Source organism: Aulonocara stuartgranti, assembly GCF_965226115.1.
Source record: "Aulonocara stuartgranti genome assembly, chromosome: 15".
In the NCBI taxonomy this organism is placed as follows: Eukaryota; Metazoa; Chordata; class Actinopteri; order Cichliformes; family Cichlidae; genus Aulonocara; species Aulonocara stuartgranti.
Window position 1 is genome coordinate 9,050,052 of NC_138951.1, and position 23,441 is coordinate 9,073,492.

General features: G+C 40.1%; 1 protein-coding gene across 7 annotated transcripts in view; it reads right to left on the reverse strand.

The window, feature by feature from the left end:
• Positions 1-23,431, reverse strand: part of LOC309689066 (low density lipoprotein receptor adapter protein 1) — a 47,825-nt gene extending 24,394 nt beyond the window's left edge. For 3 of the 7 annotated variants that reach the window (XM_082505223.1, XM_082505224.1, XM_082505225.1), the window contains exons 1-2: positions 23,037-23,425; positions 263-405 (exon numbers count right to left, since the gene is read on the reverse strand). In XM_082505223.1, the coding sequence (XP_082361349.1) occupies positions 263-405; positions 23,037-23,121 (228 nt within the window). In that variant the 5' untranslated portion in view covers positions 23,122-23,425. Of the gene's footprint in view, positions 1-262; positions 406-23,036 lie in introns of all 7 variants that reach the window. The other 4 variants (XM_082505221.1, XM_082505222.1, XM_082505220.1 and 1 more) reach the window with 3 other exon arrangements.
• Between the last annotated feature and the right edge of the window lie 10 nt (positions 23,432-23,441).

The window sequence follows — 23,441 nt, forward strand, 5'->3', positions numbered from 1 at the left end:
AATGTTCACAGTTTCCCTCTTTAAACTTTAGAAATATGATTGTGACCTTTGTGGTCTGGCTAACTAATTTCACTGTATAAGCAACTGTACATTGACAATAAAAACGTTCTAAGTTCTAGATCTTGATGACAGATTTTTGCTAATAGGGTATAATTTATACACTACTTAGTTTAGTAAAATCAAGTAATACCAGCACAGCTCATATAGTGACATGCATTATAATGCATTAGGTTTAAGCTTCTAATGGGGGATAGAGACTCACCGTGGCAACAATTCTGCGAATGGCAGCAGAGGCCATGTCCTCTCCTTTAGGCTGGCCCACCAGAGTCATACCCAGGTACTTCACGTTGAACACCATCCCCTCCAACAGAGTCTCCTTCGTGTCTGTCCAGTTCTCTGGCAGCTCTGGAAAAACAAGTTCATCCCAAAATAAGGTGTTAAGTTACTTTTTCTTTTTGGAAACCGACACACTTTCAAAGTAGTGCATTTGCAGGCTCATGCATATCACCTCAATTCCCAAAAAAGTTGTGACACTGTGGAAAATGGAAAACCAAAAGCAGAATGCAATCATTTGCAAATGTCACACATTCTGGAAATTTTTTTTCCCACTCTTTCAGGATCAGTTTCTAGGTCAGTGTGGTCATTCTAAAGATTGCTGAGCAAACAGTTTACGGTACTCAGCCCCAGCAACGTGTGAGCTGGCAAAGTGACATCACCGCTCCGCACATACTGGTATAAATATAGAGTCAGATTTTGTGTAACATTAGAAATGTAAAACATGAACAGCTCTAAATATTTAAAATATCTCTGTGATATTTTAAATGGGACTAATTTGAACTTCACTTTTAAATCTAAATTAATTTTGAATGAAATGGGTAACCACTTTTGAATGATTGCATCATTACAGTAGAAAATAGTATGAATTTTAGTAAAAAAAAAACCCCAAAACAAAACAAAACATCCACTGGCAAGCAAATCCAGTATCAGGGCTCTGATAATGCCATAACAGAATGCCTGCAATATCCTGTTGTCTCTGCGATTCCCAACAGGTAGTACCAGCTGTCCTCGAGCTGACTATTGCAGGCAGTGTCAGTGACTGCACCCATGCAGAGAGCTGAAAATATCTTTCAGAGACACCTGGACACCCTACAGATGAGCAGCAGGAGAACAACAACAACTTACAAAACTGCTACAGGCCACATTCTGTGATAAAAACCAACAGTTGAACAAGGGAAACATCTGAGCTACAGATTTTCAAATGACTCTTCCAACACCAAAGTGTGATTAAACTACTATAAATATAAAACTATGAAATAATCAACATTAAGCTCTAGCGCTTTCCCCCTCTGTCTTTCTTCTCCATATAAATTCAATGCTGCTTACACAATTGAATGAAGTGAGAGAGTGAGATTGACAAAAGGAATGAGCAAGAAGAGCAGGGTGAGGGAAAAGAGACACGCACACACAGTGTCCAACACTCTATTGGGATATACTGGCACTAAATTCTCCACATGGGCTGAGCCATCTGTCACTGGCAGACCCCATGCAGCTGTGAAGCGAACAGCAAACACCGCCATCCCCGTCCCACTGCTTCCAACGACTCTGAATTATTAACTAATTTTCAATCACACTGTGGGGGCTGTTTCAGAACCAGGAAGCACATTTGGTGTTATGAAATGCAAATTCTAAGGTACGCAGTGGCCAGCTTACTGTAAATCATTTGACAGCTCTGGATGAGAGGTGGCTGCTGATAAGGAGTCCCATAATTTATCCTCCATGAAAGTTCTGCCTTTAAATGTAATATATTTACAGTCCCGTGTGACCTAGCTCACTACTACCTAGGAATGGTACTTGAATTATTTCCTGACCCCTTCTCACAGTGGTGTCCCTTCTCACAGACGGTCAAAGGGCAGGTTTGGCTACATGACAGGAAAAAGGGGTTTCAGGCTTTTAAAGAAGAATACATGAAGGGAGAAATTAGATAAGGGACTCCATCCCTGGAAGGATTACTCACAAACAAATTCCATTGACTTTCACCGGCAAAGGGAGCAGGATTCTATATAATTACATTTTTGTTCTATTATGAATGGGTCGATGAGATTTTACTGAACTAATGCATTTAGGTTTTTCAAAATGTTACTGACCAAAGACGCAGATGCTGAAGGGACATTTAAAAAAAAAAAAAAAAAAAAAAAAAGAGCACACACACGTTTTTTAAAACACTAAAAACTGATATCAGTTTTTGACTGTTTGCTGTACCCCTCAATAATCTCTTCCTTCCACTGCCCATACTTATCATTGTGGTGTGCTTCAGGCTACAGCATAGACAAGAGACATGCGCATAAATGTAAAGTATGGTTTAAAAGCTGTGCCTCTGCCCTGACAGAAGCTGCACACCCTTCCTAGCTTTCATAGTTAAATATAGCTTCAGAGAGCCACAGTATAAAATTATTTTTTACTTATGGTCTTAGGAAGTTTACACGAATAACTACATCTAACAAGTGTTATTAAAATTCTATTCAATTATATAAATAAAACTAAACTGAGAATGTATTACCAAATCACAACAACAGTCGCCTCAAGTTAAAGGAAATATTAGAAAGAAGCCCCATCAGATGAGCCACTATGAGCAAGTACATGGTGACAGTGGGAAGGAAAAACTCCCTATTAACAGGAAGAAACATCAAGCAAGACCAGCCTCAGGGAGGGCTAGCAATCTGCCGCCACCAAATGAGAGTGACACGAGGGAGAAATCAGTTTATGTTTTGTGTGTCTTAAAGAAAAAAATACCAGCTGAGATTGGCTTATTTTAACTATCAAATATCGGTATTAGTCTAAAAACCCAATATTAACCTAAATACATACAAATGTTTTTGTTTGTTTGTTTGTTTGTTTGGTTGGTTTTTACACAAACTGGTCAACAGATTACTCTCATGGGTGAAGTTGTCAAAAAAATATAGTCAATACTAATCGATAAAAATTACTATCAGATAAGAGAGCGGTCCCCAACCCCCGGGCCGAGTCGTTTGGTACCGTGCCGCGAGAGCTGAGGCTCGGGTGTGAAATGTATGGTTTTCAGGTTTTTTATCGTTAACTTGGTTTCCCTGACTCTTTTCCCGTGTTGTAGTTGTGTGTCTTATTTTGAAAGAAATAGTTACACGTTACATTAACGACCAGAGAGCATTAAGAGGAGGATGTTACTCTCAATGTTGTTGCCGCATTTCAGGAGGACGCTGCTAATAAAGTTACACAATTACACAGTGAATTCGTGTTTATTATTATATTTACAAAATACCACAGTTTTTCTCTTGGCCGTATCATTTTATTTTGTTGTATTTATCCGCGACACCTTAAAGGCCGGTCCATGAAAATATTGTCTGACATTAAACCGGCCCGTGGCGCAAAAAAGGTTGGGAACCTTAAACCTAACCGAAAAAATAGCGTTTTACGCTCTTTTTGCACACTATGTTTTTCATACATGTCTTATAGTTGCGTTACTCTATTTTTTTATGCTATGTGAGAAATTGATGACATTAGTAAACTAGTATTATAATCCTATTCACAGTTAACTCATTTGTTACACGGCAGCTGTGCTCAGGCAAAGCCCTAATGTTTACCACTGCTCATGGGCTAATCTGTTTTAAAATATTAATAAAATATCTTACAAATAACAGGAGGAAAAAAAACACATTTTTGTAGTACACATGAGTCAAATTTTTAACATTTCCTGTTTAGTTTTCATCATTTCAGTTAAGGGATAGCTGACTTTACCTGGGACTTTTCTCAGTCTTTACCATCATATACCTATTTAAGACCCTTTTACATCACAAACGTTTTACACAAAAAAGTTAGATTTAATTAACAAGTTAAGCTCAGCTCATAAAATCTGCTTCTGAAACAACAACTATGTTTTATTTATTTGTTTTTTTCCCAGGCAATAAAATCTACACTTATCATCTAAAAATAAGACGTCTGTTTTTGTTTCCTCCTGTGCAAAATCAGGGGACCATTGTTTAAAAGGGGACCATTGGGGCGATCGTGGCTCAAGAGTTGGGCATTCGTCTTGTAATCGGAAGGTTGCCGGTTCGAGCCCTGGCTCCGACAGTCTCGGTCGTTGTGTCCTTGGGCAAGACACTTCACCCGTTGCCTACTGGTGGTGGTCAGAGGGCCCGGTGGCGCCAGTGTCCGGCAGCCTCGCCTCTGTCAGTGCGCCCCAGGGCGGCTGTGGCTACACTGTAGCTTGCCATCACCAGTGTGTGAATGGGTGGATGATTGTGTATAGTGTAAAGCGCTTTGGGGTCCTTAGGACCAAGTAAAGCACTATACAAATACAGACCATTTACCATTTAAAAGGATTTTTGAGCCCGTCTGTCACAGCTGTCACTACAAACTGTATCCACGGTGTTAAAATAGAAATCCTGTCACATGGCGCTTCTGCAAGAGTGGCGGGGCTTAGAGATTGGTCAATCCAAAACAATTAAATACACTTCACCCTGTCAACTTTATTACCAATCTTTCAGTATCCATATGACTTTATGTCATTCAAAGCTGCAATGCGTCAGCTTCTGGTCGAAAGATTTATTGCACAGTTTGGCTCTGTAAAAATGTCACAGCAATACAAAGCTGAAGTGCCACAGTCCATATTGTGTCTTCCCCAAGCTACACAAATGAATTATTAAACAGCTTTATGTTGATGCTGCAGGGTTTCCAATATATTATCTGCCTAAAAGAGGAGGTCTTAAATTTTTAATAAATCCTATGTGAGTCTACAGAAGGACTGGGACTGATAAGAGTGGCAGGAACAAGCAGAGGGTGGCTAATTGGATTTAACACGTTGAAGAAAATCCTCAGGACAACTAAAAATGCGAAATTTGAACTTTAAAGTAGGCGTGCGCGCATACATTCGCGTTGTGTTTGCGAGATAGTTCTCATCAAGGCCGATCAAATTTGGATGAGGACAAAACAAGCTTAGGGTATGAGCGCGGCCTTGGCGGTGCACTGGTGACATTTGCATCTCTAACAAATTGATGCCTGGCAACACTTTCACACCGAGTACACTGCAGCAAGAGCACTGATTTCACTGTGTTCGCACAAAGGCTTCACAGTGGAGACACACTCTAAAGGAATCAGTGCATTACAACAAAGGCACAGAACAATTTAATAACATTTTGCTCCACGGGGCTTTAAGTGTATTCGTATAAAGTTACTTTATAATACTACCGCCTTGAGATGTTGAGCACTGTAAAATATTTCAGACTGTGTTAAACCAGCAAATGACAAGAGCAGCATTTCACAGTAGCTGATCTGACTCTGGGAAGTGCTGCTGTAGTATAATAGACGCCATGTGCTCTGCACGCCTTCAGCTACATGCCGTGATCACCAGCTGTCTTTCTGAGCTACACGCTCGGTAATTTAATTTGCTCTGAGAAGTCAAAATCATACCCAGGTGAATTCTGAACACCTCGGCTGATGGCTAATTAATAACATAAACACGAGTAAGCAGAGACGTAGAGGGCATATGGACAAACAGCGGGCCGATACGCTATTTTCCTCGAGACGCTTAATCTCAGTTACTTTCTAAAACTGCAGAAACAAGCATGACACCCAAATGAATTGTCTATTTTTTGCCTCCATCTCTTTACAGGCAAACTGGATATTCTTTCCTAGAATGTTTTTCACAGCAACTTGACTGGAGACCAGTGGATTGAATACACTATCATCATATGAGTAGAGATACATTCAGCTTGCTTTAAGACCCCTGCTGACACCCCCATCCTCCACATCCTTCTAGATGTAATCTTTTTGCCTTAGTGTTTTACTCATCTGATGGAACTTTGAATCTAGGACACCACCTTGACAGAGAAAATAGGCCGCACATTCAGGGAAGATGGTTGGCTGGGATGATGTGGGTGTATTGGGGGGGGTGTAACTGGTTTCCTGATTCTGCCTTGAGGGGAAACCAAGTAAAGCTAAGTCTTTTCATTCAAGCTCTCACTCTTCAAACTGCTTTTTTTAAATCCGTCCCCTAACTCACCTTATGCATCTTCAGTTCCTCTGGCACTAACTGAACGCACAGAATAAACTCCAGTTGTAGCTAATGAGAGCAGCTTGGGCTCCTCACAGCCAGGAGTGCAGTACAAGCTATTTCTCAAAGCCTGACAGCATAAAAAAAAAGATACGAAAACGCAATCATGGGATCAAACAGATGATGTCTGAAGCAGCGAGGTGGTACTTGCAAATAGCATTACTAAACACCTTGGCTAAGCATCAAAAGAAGTGGATCAACTACAGTGGAATAGTAGACCCTGCACACTCGGCTTGAGTAGTACATAAAAAAACCCACACATTCACCAACCCAGAGTACAAACCATCATGTCATTCTATTTTAAACCCTCACAATCACAGCTTTTGATTTTCTTCACTGTACTGCCCTTACACTGATAGACAAACCTGAATAGAAACTCACTCGAAAAAGGGTTAGGGTTATTAACAGAGTGCCTGATTCAATAAGAAGGAGAAGGAAATAAGCTTTACTAATAAAAACAACAGCCACATTACTTCAAAGTTTTTATGCAAAAGTACTCTAGATGGAAATAATGTGATTGTATCCAGGTAGTCCTCTGAAAATTTGAGCTTGGAAGACTAGATAAGCACCATATACCCATTAGTCATGCACTTTTCTAATGGAATCACAACTTGTGGTCAGCTGATCGGAGAAGCTAAAATCTATTAGAGCTGCACAGATTGGCCGGGTAGGGTCTGCAATCCCTCGGTTCACAGCGTCCTCAGACCGGACTGGTCAGCCCTGTCATGCCTGTGCAACACTGGCACAGCAGCACAGGTAAATAGTTGCTCGCACAGTCACAGCTACACTATGAGCATGGCTATAGCTGTTAGCGAGTTCTTCACTATGAGTGAGGTTTGCTAAACTAAACCATGGGGAAACATGACAACTGTCATAACAAAATACCTAATTAAACACTTAAATACCTTTCATCCAGCTGAACACAGCTAACAAGGGGGAAGTAGCTATCTTTAGCTTTAGCCACTACCCCTCTTGTCTAGTTTAAAATGCATAAGAATATAGCTTCTCGGAAAAGAAGCTGAAACCCAACAGAAAAAAGAAGACAATGGATTTGGGTTGACACTGGTTCAGGTTTCTATTATTACTTTCATTATAACAACTTAAACAAAGCTACTGTTCTATTTGCTTCTAAGCTACTGTTTAATTTAAAATTTCTTGAGAGCTTGAAAAACCTTTTTATTCAACTGATGACTTTTGACATTCACACTTAAGTGTGATGCTTTTAATTTTCCCTGCCAGAAAAAGAAAACTTTTGGTACATTATTAAATCAGAAGACTATAGAGTGATTTATAGTGGATACAAGCCAACAAGATTCAGTTTGTACTTTGTAAAACATAGATATTTTATAATAGTTGCATCAAGCTCCTGAATTTAGAAAATTTCATTTATACCAACTGTAAGAATTCTCTAGCGTAAAATAATTTAGGTTAATAAACCAGCAATTTTCCCCAAACGTTTATCTGTGAATCCGTGCTAGTGCCCCCCATTCAGCATAATGTCTCTTTCAGCACACCACCCCTTGCTTTTACTTAAAACACTGTATCTGCTGTTAATGCTGATTGAATTATCTAGCATGGCTGAGCAAATAGAACAGAAGCAAAGTGGGAGCTGTTCTGTTGAGTGACTGACATGGGCTGAGCCTCTGTAATAAAAGACAGATAAGAAAGTAAATATTAGCAAAGAAAGATACCACCTAATACCACTCTTCATTAATGTGTTAAGCACTTTGTTTCAGCAAAAAGGGAAAAAAATCATGACTGTATTCAAAGCTTAAAACAACAATCTGCAGGGCCTTTAAACCACTCGAACTAAGACATAATATCTTGTTTGTGTAATACATACAAATTTTGCCAAGTTAGGCTTTTGTGGTCTTAAAAGAATGTTGGGACTGTTATTGATGTTCCCATCTAGATCTTGATTATGAAAAGCCAATTATGTCCTGAATGTTAATTGCCATAACTGTATTTATTATGCAAAACATAGACCTGAGCTCTCCCATCACAAAGCCTTCCAAAGGTTCCATGAATCCTTAATAAGAAAGCATTAAACTGACATTTGGGGATACAGCAGTGAAACGCTCTTATCTTTTCCTCAAAAACTAGGATGCTTTCTCCTCAGAAGTGTCCAGAGAATAAAATGGGATTAACATTAAGGTTATTTTGTGGACATGCGTCATTACACGGTCAAATTAAAAGCCAACACAGACGTTTAGGGTTTGTTCCTGGATGATTTCCTGCACTCTATTTATAGCTGGCATCCCAGTGTGAAAATTGTGCTAATATTTACTCTGCAGACAGTGACAGTTGGTGTGTGGCTGGTATGATACTGTGCAGGAGGACTGAGCCAGATAAGCAGACAATGATTAAAAAAAGAGAGAGAGAGAGAAAGAAAGAGCCACATGGATTCATGCCATCATACAGAATTCAGTGTGTAATGGCACCAGAAAAACTGAAAACAGCATTCATTTTAATCTAGTAACTGTTGTCTCTTCTGGAAGAAGACGTAAAATGTTGCAACATGCTGTATCTATTTGGAACAAATGGTACTGGAAAGAGGTTGGGATTGTTTGCTGATCAGAAATCACAAAATCATTATATGTGTGCATTTTATCTTTATATTTACATGTTTTTACATGTTAATACATTAACTATAACTTGTTTTGGGGCAGCGTAATTACAAGCTGCCATTACCATAAAATATTGCTACTGATAATGTAAGTAACCACTGCATAAACTACACTGACACTCAGGACTGCTGTATTGATACACATCGTTAACACATTGCCATGTTGGGAATAAATGAACACACAATGTTTTTGCAGTTTATCCTTCATATTATTGATTGCTAGTATGTTGGAGTGCAGTGAGTCATTTGATCATAGGAGGGACACGGCTGTATTATTGTATTACATGTATGTATGTTTAGCTTAATGTCAGCTAGACTTGCTAACTACAGACTCATGCTAACCTGAAGAAACAAACAAACTTACCTCTGCCTCCTCACAGGGATGGTAACATAAGTGGGGTATAGATACAGGTGTGTTTGGTTCTACTGTTCTAAGTGTATTTACTTATTTATATTCACTTCCAAGTGAATGGCTTGTGGCTGGCTGTGAGCTCTGGATAGCTTTAGCCACTTTGTCTTTGTTAGCCTCTTTAAATTGCTCATGTTTGATAAACAGTGGTGCAATGGTTAGTATTGGCCCATCACAGCAGGGATGTCCTGGGTTCAAATCCAGTCTTTATGTGCAAATTTGCATGTTCTCCTCATATCAGTGTGGGTACTCCAGCTTCCTCTCACAGTCTAATAACATGCATGGAGTTATGCCAATTGGTGATTCCAATTTTATCAAGCGTGACTGGTTGTCTGTGTCAGTGTTAGCCCTGTGACAGACTGATGACCTGTCCAGGGTGTACCTTGCCTCTCACCCTGTGAAAGCTGGAATAGGCTCCAGCACAACCCTGAACTGAATAAGTGAAGGAAAATAGATGATTAGGTTTGTTGAAGCAACGGTTTTTTATAGTGGTTCCCCTGTAGTTTACTTTGGCAAACTATGTGCCTTCCCCATTCACAGCAAAGAACTTGTTAACAGCAAAGTCTCACTATCTTCTCGCTACGAGAAGATTTGCCTGTGCAGCTGTGCATGTGTTGCACATTCGTATGAAAACCATCCGATCCTGGTCCCCGGCTGGTTGATTGAGTTGTTTGGTGGAAAATAAATGTGCTTCAACATTTCAAACTCCTGCTGGATTTTCGTCCCGTTTCGCTTCAGCCAAGCTCACAGGCAGCTTGTTTTATATAATCACTAGAGCCAGCTTTCTAAGAACCCCTCTCACTCATTTTTACTGAGAATATGATACTTAGGTCTAGGAAGATGAAAGGAAGATGGGATACACTCGTGTCTAGAATGTAACTCATGCCCTGCACTTTTGTTTTTAACAGTATGTCCATGATTGTTTCCGAACATTCATCAAGAAGCTTTAATTTTGCATATTTAATCAGACCTTAAAGATACACCTGTTAGGTCAGAAAAGCACCATTTAAAATGTTCAATTAGTTGTCTTACTATGCAACACAGAGCAGCCCTCGTTTGTCAAACAGGGTGTTTACAGTTTCTTGAGTTGTGGTCTAACATTGACTGAAGGGTACTAAATATGGAGGTGACTTGCACTTTAAGTGTCCATTAGAAACACCCTGAATCATCTGAGTGACTCGCATCCACCCTTGTTTATACATGTAGAGCGCTGTGTCTGTTAAATTATGTGATTTCCATACAGGTCTGAACCACTACGATCAATACCCAAGGATCTAAAATAACACTGCATCCTAGATTTATTACTTTAAAATGGTAAATGGACTAGTTCTTATATAGCGCTTTTCCACTCTTCTGAGCACTCAAAGCGCTTTACACAACTTGTGCATTCACCCATTCACACCCATTCGCACAAGCACAACTGACATTCACACACATTCATACTCCGATGAATGCATCGGAGAGCAATTTCGGGTTAGTATCTTGCCCAAGGATATTTGGCATGCAGACTAGGGGAAGCCGGGAATCGAACCACCAACCTTCCGATCAGTAGATGACCTGCTCTACCACCTGAGCTACAGCCACCCACTTTACAACTTTTTAGATTGTAGCAATTGCTTGTGAAAGCACTAAACTCAGCCACAAAGGACAGACTGAAAACTACTAACTGTATAATTATGTACAGAGAGAACAATGGTTGTCATCACCTATAAAATGATTTTACATCAACGTTCACTAGAGGGAAAGTAAACATTTCCAAAGTCATGGCAAGTTAACACAGCAACAGAAGAGACACTTTAATATCGGAGCTATTTCCTCGCGGCCATTTATTCATAAAGTATAATCGCTCTGCACCATACAAGGATTGTTTTCATTAGCAATTCAAACAGGGCGTGATTTTCTCTGCGCTGATACGAATCTGTTCCCCCAGGAGTCCTCGAGCTCCCATTTCAACATCTTCATCAACTATAAATAGCCTCCCAAAAAGAAAATCTATTCAGGAAATAATAGGTTTATATTTAATATTTTGTTTTCAACTCAAGACTAAGGCTGTGACTCAAATGAAAAGAGGAAAACTAGAATCCCCACATTCCCCAGTGCTAATCTCAAGCTGAGTTCAAGGGACAAACAAAGCAGTCATTACTTTTCCCATCCATTATCACACCAAAGCAAAACAAGTCACCTTTGAGAGCTGCTGATCTAATTTAAGACAGTGTATCTCTGCACCCCTTTAATAGATGAGGGCATCTCACAGGAATCCCTTCTAATGCAGTGGAGCACTTCAGACCCTTCCATCTGACTGATGGATGTTAGTCCGGCAAGTACCAAATACATCAGCTTCTAGGGTGTTACGCCTTTGGGATAACAAGATAAAGGGATAATCAATGTGAGTACTTGAGCTGTGCATTTGGAAACGACTGATTTCAACTGTATACATTTTCCTGGCGTTTTTGCCTTTCCTTTATATCAACTTGTGAGTTTCAAGATCCTTGGCTAGATTTCCAGAATGCTGCAGGCACTCCACAGGCAAGGTCATATTTTTTTAATGTGTTTGCCTGTTTGTTTGTGTGCCTGTAACTGTGTAGTGGTTAGTGCACTCGCTTGGCAAGCAAAAGGTCGCTGGTTTGATTCCAGCATGAGATACAAATCCCCTTTGGGGTTGCATCAGGAAGAGCATCCGGAGTAAAAACTCTGCCAAAGCAAACATGCAGTGCGACCCCTTCTGGCAAGGGAGAAGCTGAAAGTCTGATATTATCCAGCCACAAAAACTGACGGCCAGTTCCTGCATTTTGGAGCTTATTTTGCTTTCAAAAGAGCCATAGTGCTGTCATATGGTTACAGTAAATATAAAGCTAGAGCCAGCAGCTGTAAAGCTAAGCTTAGCACAAAGATGGAAAAACAAGTGGAAATAACCTTCTGGATATAGCAGATCTTAGTAAGTCTCAAGCAGCAATTTCCCCCCTTTGTGGCAAATGTAGATGGGTTGATTCTTCTTCCAACTCTTTTGTTTAGATTTTATTGAGGCTTAAAGGTATATATTATTAGTCGCATGGCCACTTTGAGTAGTGATTCGGTGCTGAATCAAAATATCAACATCGCAGCGAACAGGGACACACCTTGCTACACATGCTAAGTAGCGCGCACTGCTATTAGCTGACTTCCCATGTTTTGATCCATCTAAACATGGTTATCTTACCTTAATTATACAGGATTATAACTGCAAAGATGCTGAACCTAAGCCTTCAAAATGGAAACTCTAAAACCACAGATTGCATAAAAGTAGCTGTAGCTAGCATAACAGGAGCCACTGGTTTCTACGTTGCATTTTGAGATGCCATCTTCTAAGACCCCACCCCCCAAAAAAAACATTTAAATAATTTTGGATGTACAACAGATCTCAATAATTTAAACCCTAAAAAAATTATGTAAAATAATTCAGAATTCATCAAACAGCAATTTTCAGAAGCTTTTAAAGCCAATATTCATCAGATAGCCCCATAATTAATACCAGTATGATCAGAGGAATCCACTGAAGTATAACTAACTTATCTGAGCTGGGTTAAACACTTCCAGCTCATCTTAATAAACTGCAAAATCAAGATAACATGTCTTATGATAAAACTTCTACTGGGATTTTTGATGCTTTGTTTCAATAACAGCAAACAGAATGGATTTCTGTACAGTGCTGACGTTAGGCGTTTTCCCCTTTTAGTGTGACAGCATAGGGTTATTTTTAGGAGTGGGCTCCTCAGCTCTCAGTGCTGAGCTCAGGCAGGGACATGACGTGTCAGAAATGGTAAGGGGAGTTGAATTTTTCAGAGGTACAGAGCAGATATGGGATTTGGCTCTCCAGTGGAGGGACAGGTTCAGCAAGATATGCATGCGTGCACACGCACACACACAAGATGCATCTGCAATAGTTAATCTCTCTCCTACACATACAAACACACACACAGAATAACAATTGACAACATGCTGATAAAGACTCTTACACTGGAGTGACAGCATATCCTATTTCATAGACACCTGTCACAGGCATCAAACAAGACAGAACACTCAAATGTTTGGACTTCACACAGTAAACAGGAAGCAGTATTTGTGTGAGTGCGTGTGCACATTATAGCGGCTGTGTGAACAAGGACCTCTCCCGAGATAGGGGCTCTCAGTTTCTCTCTGTTGCATAATTCTCTTCACTTCAGGCCAGGGAACCTTGCTGGTGCTAAAAACACTCCAGAGAAAATGCATCGAATAACAGAATAACATTCAGCTCTCTTTAAGCCACTAAAACAGTAGTTTGGCTGCACATGTTACTGTTTATAAAGGGGAACGGGGACACGTGGGAGTGAATCATGTCCTCTTGGCCATTACTGATGTACTGGATGAAACTGTTAATAACCCCAAGGCTTTAAAAAATGAATTACCAAACATAAACATTTATAGCAAAAATTCTACTGTGGACCACGAGAAAACATTACGCTTGCCACAACACAACACAAAGAAAATCAATATAGAATATGATATGCTGCAGTTTTTAATAACACGAGGCTGAGGTTTTAAAAATCAATATTTGTGGAGTGAACCAGTGAAGAAAATAAACCTGCTTGCTTCAAATGTAACAGGCACAAGACAACATGTGGAAGATCGAACAAACAACGTCGTGAAAAATCTGATTTACTTTCTGAATGTTGGCTGAAATAGATACAACATATAGAAATGTACATAAAGGTAACATCTGTACCACCCTTTCACGAAAAATTTATAATACCATATGTAAAAATCAAACCTTAAAGTATTAATACAGAAATTATTACGCTGTGGAATACTACAACTCATCTTTGAATGAGGCTTCCTTCAGTTTCAAAATATCCACCGCAAACAGGGGGTTATCACACGTGACATGTGACAACATCCCAAAACCATTTAATACTGCATATTCTCATGGCTGTGGAAAAATGAAGACCAAAACTTCACCTTTGCAGCCTGAACTGGGTTTACAAGAAGATGAAGCAAAGTGGCAAAAAATATGGAGGATATGCTAGTTTATAAATGTACTTCCCCTATCTAATACTACCAGGCAGAAATAAAAAAAATGCACACTAACTAAACAAAAGAGTATATTACACAGTCAGTTCTATGTCTCTGAGCTAAATTTGTGCTAAGGGCAAAGCAATGCTTTGAATGAAATGCAAACAATGAGCGTGCCGATATCCTCCCAGCGGCAATGCCTGCAGGCTGGTGTTAAGTGGACAAAACATTTTTACAAAGATCATGCCCATATTTGCTAGTTTGTACAAAATTAGCACGCCACTTACCAACCCCATTTATTAGCTGTACCATGCTAGTATAAAAATGAGATTTAACAAGATCCTGAAAACATTCCTAAGAGATTTTGATCAATACTGACATGACAGCATCACACATCAAAGCTCCTGTTCCACCACATCACAAAGGTGCTCTGTTGGATTGAGATCTGGAGACTGTGTTGAGTACATTGAACTAATTTGTCTTTTAAGCCATTTAAATGATGCTCAGGTGGCAATGAGGGACCCAAAATGTGCCCAAATATATCTTGCACACCAATACACCACCAGCAGCAGCAGCCACGATGCATACCTGATTTTATGTTATTTATGCATATTCTGACCCATTCATCCATCTTCTCCTGCTTATACAGGGCCAGGTCGCATGGGCAGCAGCCTAAGCAGAGAAGTCCAGACCTCCCTCTTCCCAGCCACCTCCTCCAGTTTGTCTGGGGGAACACCAAAGCATTTCCAGGCCAGCCGAGAGATATACTCTCTCCAGCATGTCCTGAGTCTGCCCCAGAGCCTCCTCCTGGTGGGACATGCCCGAAACACCTCACCTAGGAGGCGCCCCGGGGGCATCCTTATCAGATGCCTCAACTGCCTCAACTGGCTCCTTTCGATGTGGAGGAGCAGAGACTCTACTCTGAGCCCCTCTCGCTACTTCTCACCCTATCTCTAAGGGAGAGGGCTTCAAAGGAAGCTCATTTCTGCCGCTTGTATCCGCGATCTCGTTCTTTTAGTCACTACCCACAGTGACCATAGGTGAGGGTAGGAATGCAGATCGACAGCTAAAGTAAGAGCTTCGCTTTTACACTCAGCTCTCTCTTTACTACGACAGGCAGGTACTGGGTCCTCATCACTGCAGCCGCCTTGTGAGAAAGTCCCAGTAGATCAGCAGTTTCTGAGATACTCAAACTAGTCTGCCTGGCACCAACAAGCATGTCCCATTCAAAGTCACTTTAATCAGCTTCCCTCTCCATTCTGATGCTCAGTTTCAACTTCAGCAGGTCGTCTTAACCATGTCTACATGTCTGATTGAATAGAGTTGCTCCCAAGTGATTGGCTGATTAGATATTTGTTTTAACAAACAGCTGAACACAGTACAATGGAAAATTTTGACGTGCCATGGCCTGGTATAACACAGAAAGGCTTTGGATCAGCAAAGTGATTCATCCTCTTGTGGGTGCCAAGAACAATAACATTTCATCCATAAAGTAGTTATTGAGATATTTTAGCCAGAACAAAAATAGTGGACTGATACTTTCATTTTTCACCATCTAGAACGTGATGACAGCCGGTTGCTAGTCAACAACTCTTCAGATTACTCAATTATTTTGCCTCAGAGTTGAGGAGTTTTATTTAGCGACCAGCCGCTTCATGACACTAACATTTTTTTTCTCCCATTGTCGCTACAAGTCACTGAATTTCAGTGACATTCTGTGGTCTCTGGTTGCCACATGCCTGCCAGTCTCTTCCTGTGTAGGCGTCCCTTTAGACTCTCACTGCAAGCATGGCTAAAAAGGTCACACGCCAAGCACCAGGGTATTTGCTACTAGAAGCCTAAAATAAAATTTCTAACACAACATGGCATTTATATATATATATTTTTTGTCAGTTTCCTCATAAAACAATGCAGGAAAAAAAATTCAAACAAACTGTAGCGGAAAAAGGCTATGCAGAACTGTGAGATAGGTCTCTGTGCTTTTGACAGTAATCCCACTAATCAGACTGCTGGGGCGATAGAGCTCGTGCATTTCCCTTCTGAAGTGGAATGCTTGAAAAGACACTCAGACAAAAACATCTCTGCTGTTATCTATGCAACTAAACAGCACTGATTTGTGTTTGAAACATGGTTGTAAATAAAATAAAAAAACACATTCAAAAAGAAAAAATATGTCTGTTCAATTTCTTTTTAAATCAAAGACTTTATAAAGCCGTTAGCTGAAATTACAAGAAACACAATGAGATCCTATTTTCAGTCACAGTGTGGGTTCAGTTAGACACACAGTGGGTTAAATAATTTAAAATCTTTACTGCAAATAATAGCTCACAACTTAGATAGTACTAATTTTTGAAATAAAAAATCCATTAGACAGGTTTCTTGCCTTAAAGCACGCCCTGTAAAAACTCATTAGCAGCTTTTTATCATCTAATCTATCATCAGCATGCGACTGGTGGGACTGAGGAGTAGTGAACATGAATTATGCAGACTATAGGTGGGAAATCTGCTCACTCAAATCATCATCTGATGTACTGAAGCTCAGCTAATGGCATATACTGGCTTAACTGATCCTCTAAATCACTGTGTGCTTATACATGAACCCTAGTAAATGCAAAGAGAAATAAGAGTGCCTCTACTTTTAGCAGAAGAAATCCAAAAGCACAGCAACATCTGGCTGTATATCAGACTAAATATATGCACTATTCTTGCTCCATTTGCCTCTTTCTGGGTGGATGATGTTTTTTAGTGCAACAGTAAATGGGACAGTGCTGGTTGTGTACTTTATGCTAATACAACCTTTCCTAAAGATGTCATGTTAAATGAATCAGGTCTCTACACTGAAGTAGCCAGTGCATTGAATCCATGCAGTCTACAGACATATTTGTACTGGTTTACTGTCAGGACTGCATTATCTAAAGCCAAGTACACTGACTTTTTCCAAAAACATGTTGCTGTTGACTATTTAATTTATAAATAGTTTTAGCACTGCCAATGTTGTGCTGTATCAGAGTCATGTTTAAAACCTGATCACACACAGGGATAGCCACATGGCTACATCTGGTATTAAAATATAACTAGTTTAGTTTAGTTACAGTGCAATGAAAACATATTTTAGGCATGAATAAAATCTAGAATTTTATTAGGCCAATCATAATTTTGGTTTTGTTGTTTTGTTGATGTTGTGTGTTTTGCATCATCGTCCTGCAGCATAACTTCCTAAAAAGCTCCACTTGAGCTTCACGCCATGAACTGATGGCCAGACATTCTCCTTCAGGATTTTCTGGTAGAGAGCAGAATTCATGGACTGTCTAGGTTCTGAAACAACAAAGCAGCCCTGGACCATCACACTATCGCCACCATGTTTGACTGGTACTATGATGGTCTTTTTATAAAATGCTGTGTTAGTTCCATGCAGATGTAACCACACTCAAACCTTGTAAAAAGTTTAGTTTTGATCTTATCGGTTCAAAGAATATTTTTCCAGAAGTTTTAGGAATCATCAAGGTGCTTTTGAGCTCCTCCTGGCTGAGCTCTTTTTTAGTCTTGAAACTAAAGAAGTTTTTTCAGTTGTCTTTAAGAAACTTAAAGTCCAGTCGCTTGTCTATGCAAGCTCCTTAGATAACACCATATAATGTAATTAGTACCTAATAAAGTTACATTACTAGTACTTATTTCTGGATCCTAACACAGCTCTGACTGCTCAATCAGTCACTAATTCGTCATCTTATTTATCACATTCAGATCGTGGGAACCCTCTGTAAATTGATCTTTACTAATTCTGGTCTTCAGCCCTTTATTGACACTCAATTCTTCCTTAATGGTGGAGGGGGACTATGTTTCCTCTTCCTCCTCACTGCTATCTCTCTAGGTCACGGGTTCCTGAGTCTTAATGAGCCACTGAGAGATAATTGCTCCTTCAGGACACTGTTAACTGACACCAGTGTCTCCTGGATGACATTCAGTCAAGCCCCTGTCAGGTTCAATATAACCAAGGGCTATATGCACAGCCAGAGATTGAACCTAATGACTCCTGAGTCCACCAACTTCAGATCGAGCTATGATCCAAACTGCAAAGCACAGGAAACAAATTGCATATTCTGACAGTTTCTTCAAAGCCACAGGGCTTGAGACACCAGAGATTTTGTTAAAGATGCTTGTTGTCTTCTGTTTTCTTCTTCTCACATTGGTCCCACAGCTACGCAGCAAAAAAGAAGATATGCTCCGTTACAAAAAGCACTTATAAAATGCAATACTAAAGAAAATTACACAATCTTGCTTGGCTTCAGCTCAGTCTCCTCCAGTCACAGCATTTTGAACTGATGCAGCAGGGACATCCTTTAGTGCCAAGGGCAAGTGTGTGTGACTTCTAAGACACAGGAAAGGTCTGTACTGCTACTGTGTGACGTGATGCAAAGGGACGGCCTGTACTCAGGGTACATGCTGTGTCCTCTTCCATGCTGCCAGTGGCTTTGACCTCAACAGATGACAATGGGCAGCCACAGTGGGCGACTAGAAAGTGCTGCACATGTCAGTTTTCCACTTGCTAAAGGACTAAAGACTGACTACATTTAAGGTGGAGCAAATAGATCACTTTATTTTAATAAGGTTTATTAAGGTGGCTGGTTAAAAATAAAATTGTTATTATGCATTGTTTTTGTCTTTTTGGTTTACTAATGAAAAGAGTGTTCACTCCTCATTTCATAGAAACCTATAAATATGTTATATATATATAAAATTTTAAAGTGCTTTAATTCCACAGCTATTCACAGAGGGGGTTCGTGACTTTCACATGGTTGATGGTAGGTAGCAGTGGCCACAGTGACTCCAGAAATGCTCGCAAAAGTGTGGGACGGGTTTGACTACCACATGGACATATATCCAGAGGGGGACATATTGACCACTTGTAATAAAATAAATAAATAAATTTTTGTTATATAGGGTGTATTAAAAGAGAACCACACAATTTCAAAAGGGTAATTCAATTCAGTTTTTTCAATTCAATTTTATTTATATAGCGCCAATCATAACAACAGTCGCCTCAAGGTGCTTTATATTGTAAGGTAGACCCTACAATAATACATACAGAGAAAAATCCAACAATCAAATGACCCTCTATGAGCAAGCACTTTGGCGACAGTGGGAAGGAAAAACTCCCTTTTAGCAGGAAGAAACCTCCGGGAGAACCAGGCTCAGGGAGGGGCGGTAAGTTAAGTGTAACCTTACAGTGGTGGACAATTAGAGGTCAGGAGGCAATTAAATTAATCAGTGTAACACTCCAGACACAAGTGATCATCCAATTAAATTCCTCTGTCTCATTCCACCTTCACACTGGAGTCTCATTTAACCTATTAAGCCCCAAGCTTAACTGATCTCCTGCCTTTGCCCCCCGTATCAGGGGGCGCTGGGGCTTAAGGGGTTAAAACCAACTCTTACCTAAATTAACTAAATATTGTCCTTAAAAGTGATTATTTATCCACAGTGACTTACCATCCACGCTCCACATGCACTTTCAGTTGGCTGTCAGCACACAAATAATTCATCACTCTCTTTCAAACTTAACCACACCTAATGTGTGTGAAAGTGCCAACCGGCTGCGATGTTACCTTATTTAAATTCCGACAGGCAGCTCTGACGCATTGCCACATGCTGCCATACAGACACTGTCCTCTCTCCACTTTGCCTGCTTAAGTAGCATCTGGATATCAACAGCCGCTCTTACTGCCTGCACCGTTTCCTCACTGCTGCGTTCACACGTTTTCCCAGCCTGATCTCTGCGGTGTTTCTGAGACACAAACTGCTTCTGTCATCAGGCGCCGAAATCCAGCTGGATTCTGCTCTGGCAGTGTCACTCTGCCTTTTCTTATCTCTCTCACTGGCAACAACAATAAGAGAAGAAAAGCACAATGCAGGGGCTTCTGCTAACAATGTGTCACAATCGATGTCTTTCAAAATGACACGCTGATGGTTTGTTTGTCATCAAAAGTCAGCGCGGTTGATGCGCAGAGTATTGTGACGTGGAAAATTATGATTTTTTTTTTTTTAAATCCCTCACTGTTTGTGCACAATCAAAAGTTTTAGCCCAGCAGTTATGAGAAGCTGACAAACCCAAGCACTTATTTGAGACAAGCCGCCACTTAAAACTGTCATTTTGTGCTCGAGCTGAGAAACAAAATGCATTTAAAGCAACCAGAGACAATCATGAAAGCCCAAATCCAACAGATTTATGTTCGGGCATTCAATAATTTATGTAGAACATGTCCAACAGAGCAGAAGAAACTAAGAACATCTTGCTGGCTGTGAAATTAATCAGTCATGTTTAATGAAAGCTGGCACTAAGTAGGAATTTTGGATGAAGCATAACCAGCATGCTACCATTTATTGCAGTGGGAAGCTCACAGGCAAAGTAGCAGAGAGGAGGGAGCGTTCAAGACGGCGCTTGACACATTTGTGTTACAGCAGGGCTGCAGGCTGCAAGGCAGTCTGTCACTGATGGTGTGACAAGGTTTGCTGCTCTGACCCCTCACTCAGCACTCAAAACCTCCTGTACTTCGCACTGTAGTTGTCCTTAAGCAACATTGCATATTGAATATGGTCAAAAAAACTTTTTGAAAAACCAATAACTGAGAATTATGATGTAAATTCAGCTCAATTGTTAAAGATGTGTTTGTTGCATATTCATTTATCTTCGTCGAATGATAATTGGTCGACCTCTGTGGATGAAACTCGCTGAAAAATTGGTTTCATTTTTATATTTTTTAAGTAGCTGTATAATCTTATTAGACAGCTGAAGTGTGTTCAACAGAAAAACTAACCTAGACCTTTAATTAGATCTTAGTAGGATTCAATCTTAGTATAGTCCTCAGTTCTACCTGCAACAAATGAATACCATGCTACTTTTAACTAAGATAGTCATAGCCAGAGGCAATTTGATTGCTGTTGCCAGTCTGCCCTTATCCCCAACCTATTTTCACTTTTTTGAACACCTTGATTGATTTTTTTTTCCCATTAAGCACCAAAGGATGAACTTGGACCATAGGATGAGCACTGATTAGCATCTCAAGGTCACTGTGACCTCCCAAAACGCATTGTGACTGTAACTCAAGAATTAATGTGCTACTTATGACAAGATTTCATGAAAATATCTAACAGGATACAACAATGAAGTGAGGAGATTTTACAAGCAAAGGGTCAAAGGTCAACTTTCTGTGTTATTATAGTGTCCCTACAAACACGGGCATTATTCAGCTCCATAACTCAGGAACAGACTGGGACTATGCTTAACTTTGATTAGGTGTTTCAGTAATCTGTATTGTAATCTCTATAAAATCCCTGCAGTTTTCACTACTGATTGATGGCCGAATGTTCATCCTGATTTTACAAAGTACAAAGTTGCAGTATTGATTTATCAGCGGATTTATTTGTTTATTATCTATAACTACATATATAAAAGTGATGAGATCATAGTTTACGAACTGTGTAGGAACCTACTTTACAAATTAACAAATAGCTTACCTTATTTTTATTTATTTTTTTGGAATATTTTCCATTAAAATAAAGATTGCATTACAATTACAATTGCATTGTAGTATGTTACTAATAATACACTGTTATGAATATGCCTGTGATAGCAGAGAACATCTGATAGATATATAGGAATCAAAATACCTCATCATTTGTTTTACCTTCTTAGTGCCAGGTTGGACTCTCTTTTGCCTTCAGAGCTACCTAAATTCTTTGTGTCACAGATCCAACAAGGTGCCGGACACATTCCTCTGAGATTTTAGTCCATGTTGACATGATAGCATCACACAGTTCCTGTAGATTTAATTCAGCTGCACATCCACAATGTGAATCTCCTGTTTCACACCCTAAAAGTGCTTTACTGTTATAATAAAAGGTCATTTACGTTACCATTGCCATCCTAACAGCTCAAAGCAGTGTAGCTATTCTCCTCTGAAGCAAACTTCCCAGAGAACTGCAGCTCACTAGGTAGCTTCTCATTTTCACACCATTCTCTATAAAACCCAAGAGATATTTGCTGGAAAAAGCCCAACAGATCAGCAGTTTATAAAATACTCAGAGCAGCAGGTTTGGCACCAACCAAGTCGCTTAAATCACCCTTATTCTCCAATCAGATGCTCATTTTGAACTTCAGCAGGTTATCTTGACTACATGCACTGAGTTGCTGCCATGTGATTGGCTGATTACAGATTTGCATTTATGCAAAGTTAAGCAGGTGTACCTAATGAAGTGGTAGGTGAGTGTAGATGGCTGTAAAACGCAGCTAGGTGGAAAACCTGTAAAGCTCTTATGCTAGCGTTCTCAATTAATCTATCAATTATTGTACATATTACTAGATTAAGCGAATCCAATGGGGAAAATGCCGAAAAGAAAGAGTCCTAAGATCCCAAAGTGAATGTTTCAGAGTTTCAAACAGTATAAAGCTTTAATATATTTAACTAAAAAACAAGAACAGCAGCTATTTAGATTTTAGTTTAACTTGTTTAAACTGGTAATGAAGAAATACTGGCTCTAAGTAGCCATTTATGTTGGTATGGGGCTTCTGGCAGCATTAGCTCCATATCACACAGTAAAAGTGACAGGACTGTGCTTGTGTTTCTTATTATGTGACAGCTCAGAGTCAACAGCATAATAAAACAGCTTGTAACTGTACAGCTATGGCGCTTAGATTTGGCAGAAGGACAAACAAAAGCGCCCGAGCAATAAAACAACAAGTCCACTAGCTTGCTGCGAGCAGCCAGAGGCACACACTGCCCTCCTTTCATACTCCCAATCTGACAGATGATGCTGCCGCTACGCCACATGAAGAAAAAAAAAAGAATCTTTGCAAAACTGTAACCGTTTCCAAACATTTGTATCATCTCACTCACTTTCGTGTTTTGAAGTTCCCCATGTGTGCCGCGGAACTCCCGGGCTCTTGATAATCGCTCTGCCGGCAGATTTCAGGGCATCCATCACGAGGTGTGTCTGCTCTCCGGCAGGTGGATTCCCCAGTCACCGGACCACAGGGAGGAAAAGACGGAACAGCCTGCGCTCGATGGCGGATACGCCGGAAAGGAAAAAGGCGAGGGAGATAGGACACAGATTCAAGTTCCAGCCCCGAGCCTCTCTTCCTCGTTCTCTCTCTCTGTGTCTTTACCTCTCTCTCTCTTTCCCAAGTGATAACGTGAGCGGCTGAGGGCACACACGAGTCCACTGCACCGTTTCCAAAGTTGAGGGCGTGTCCTTCTAACCTTCACGAGCTTCCTTCGGTGAGAGGGAGTGACCTTAATGAA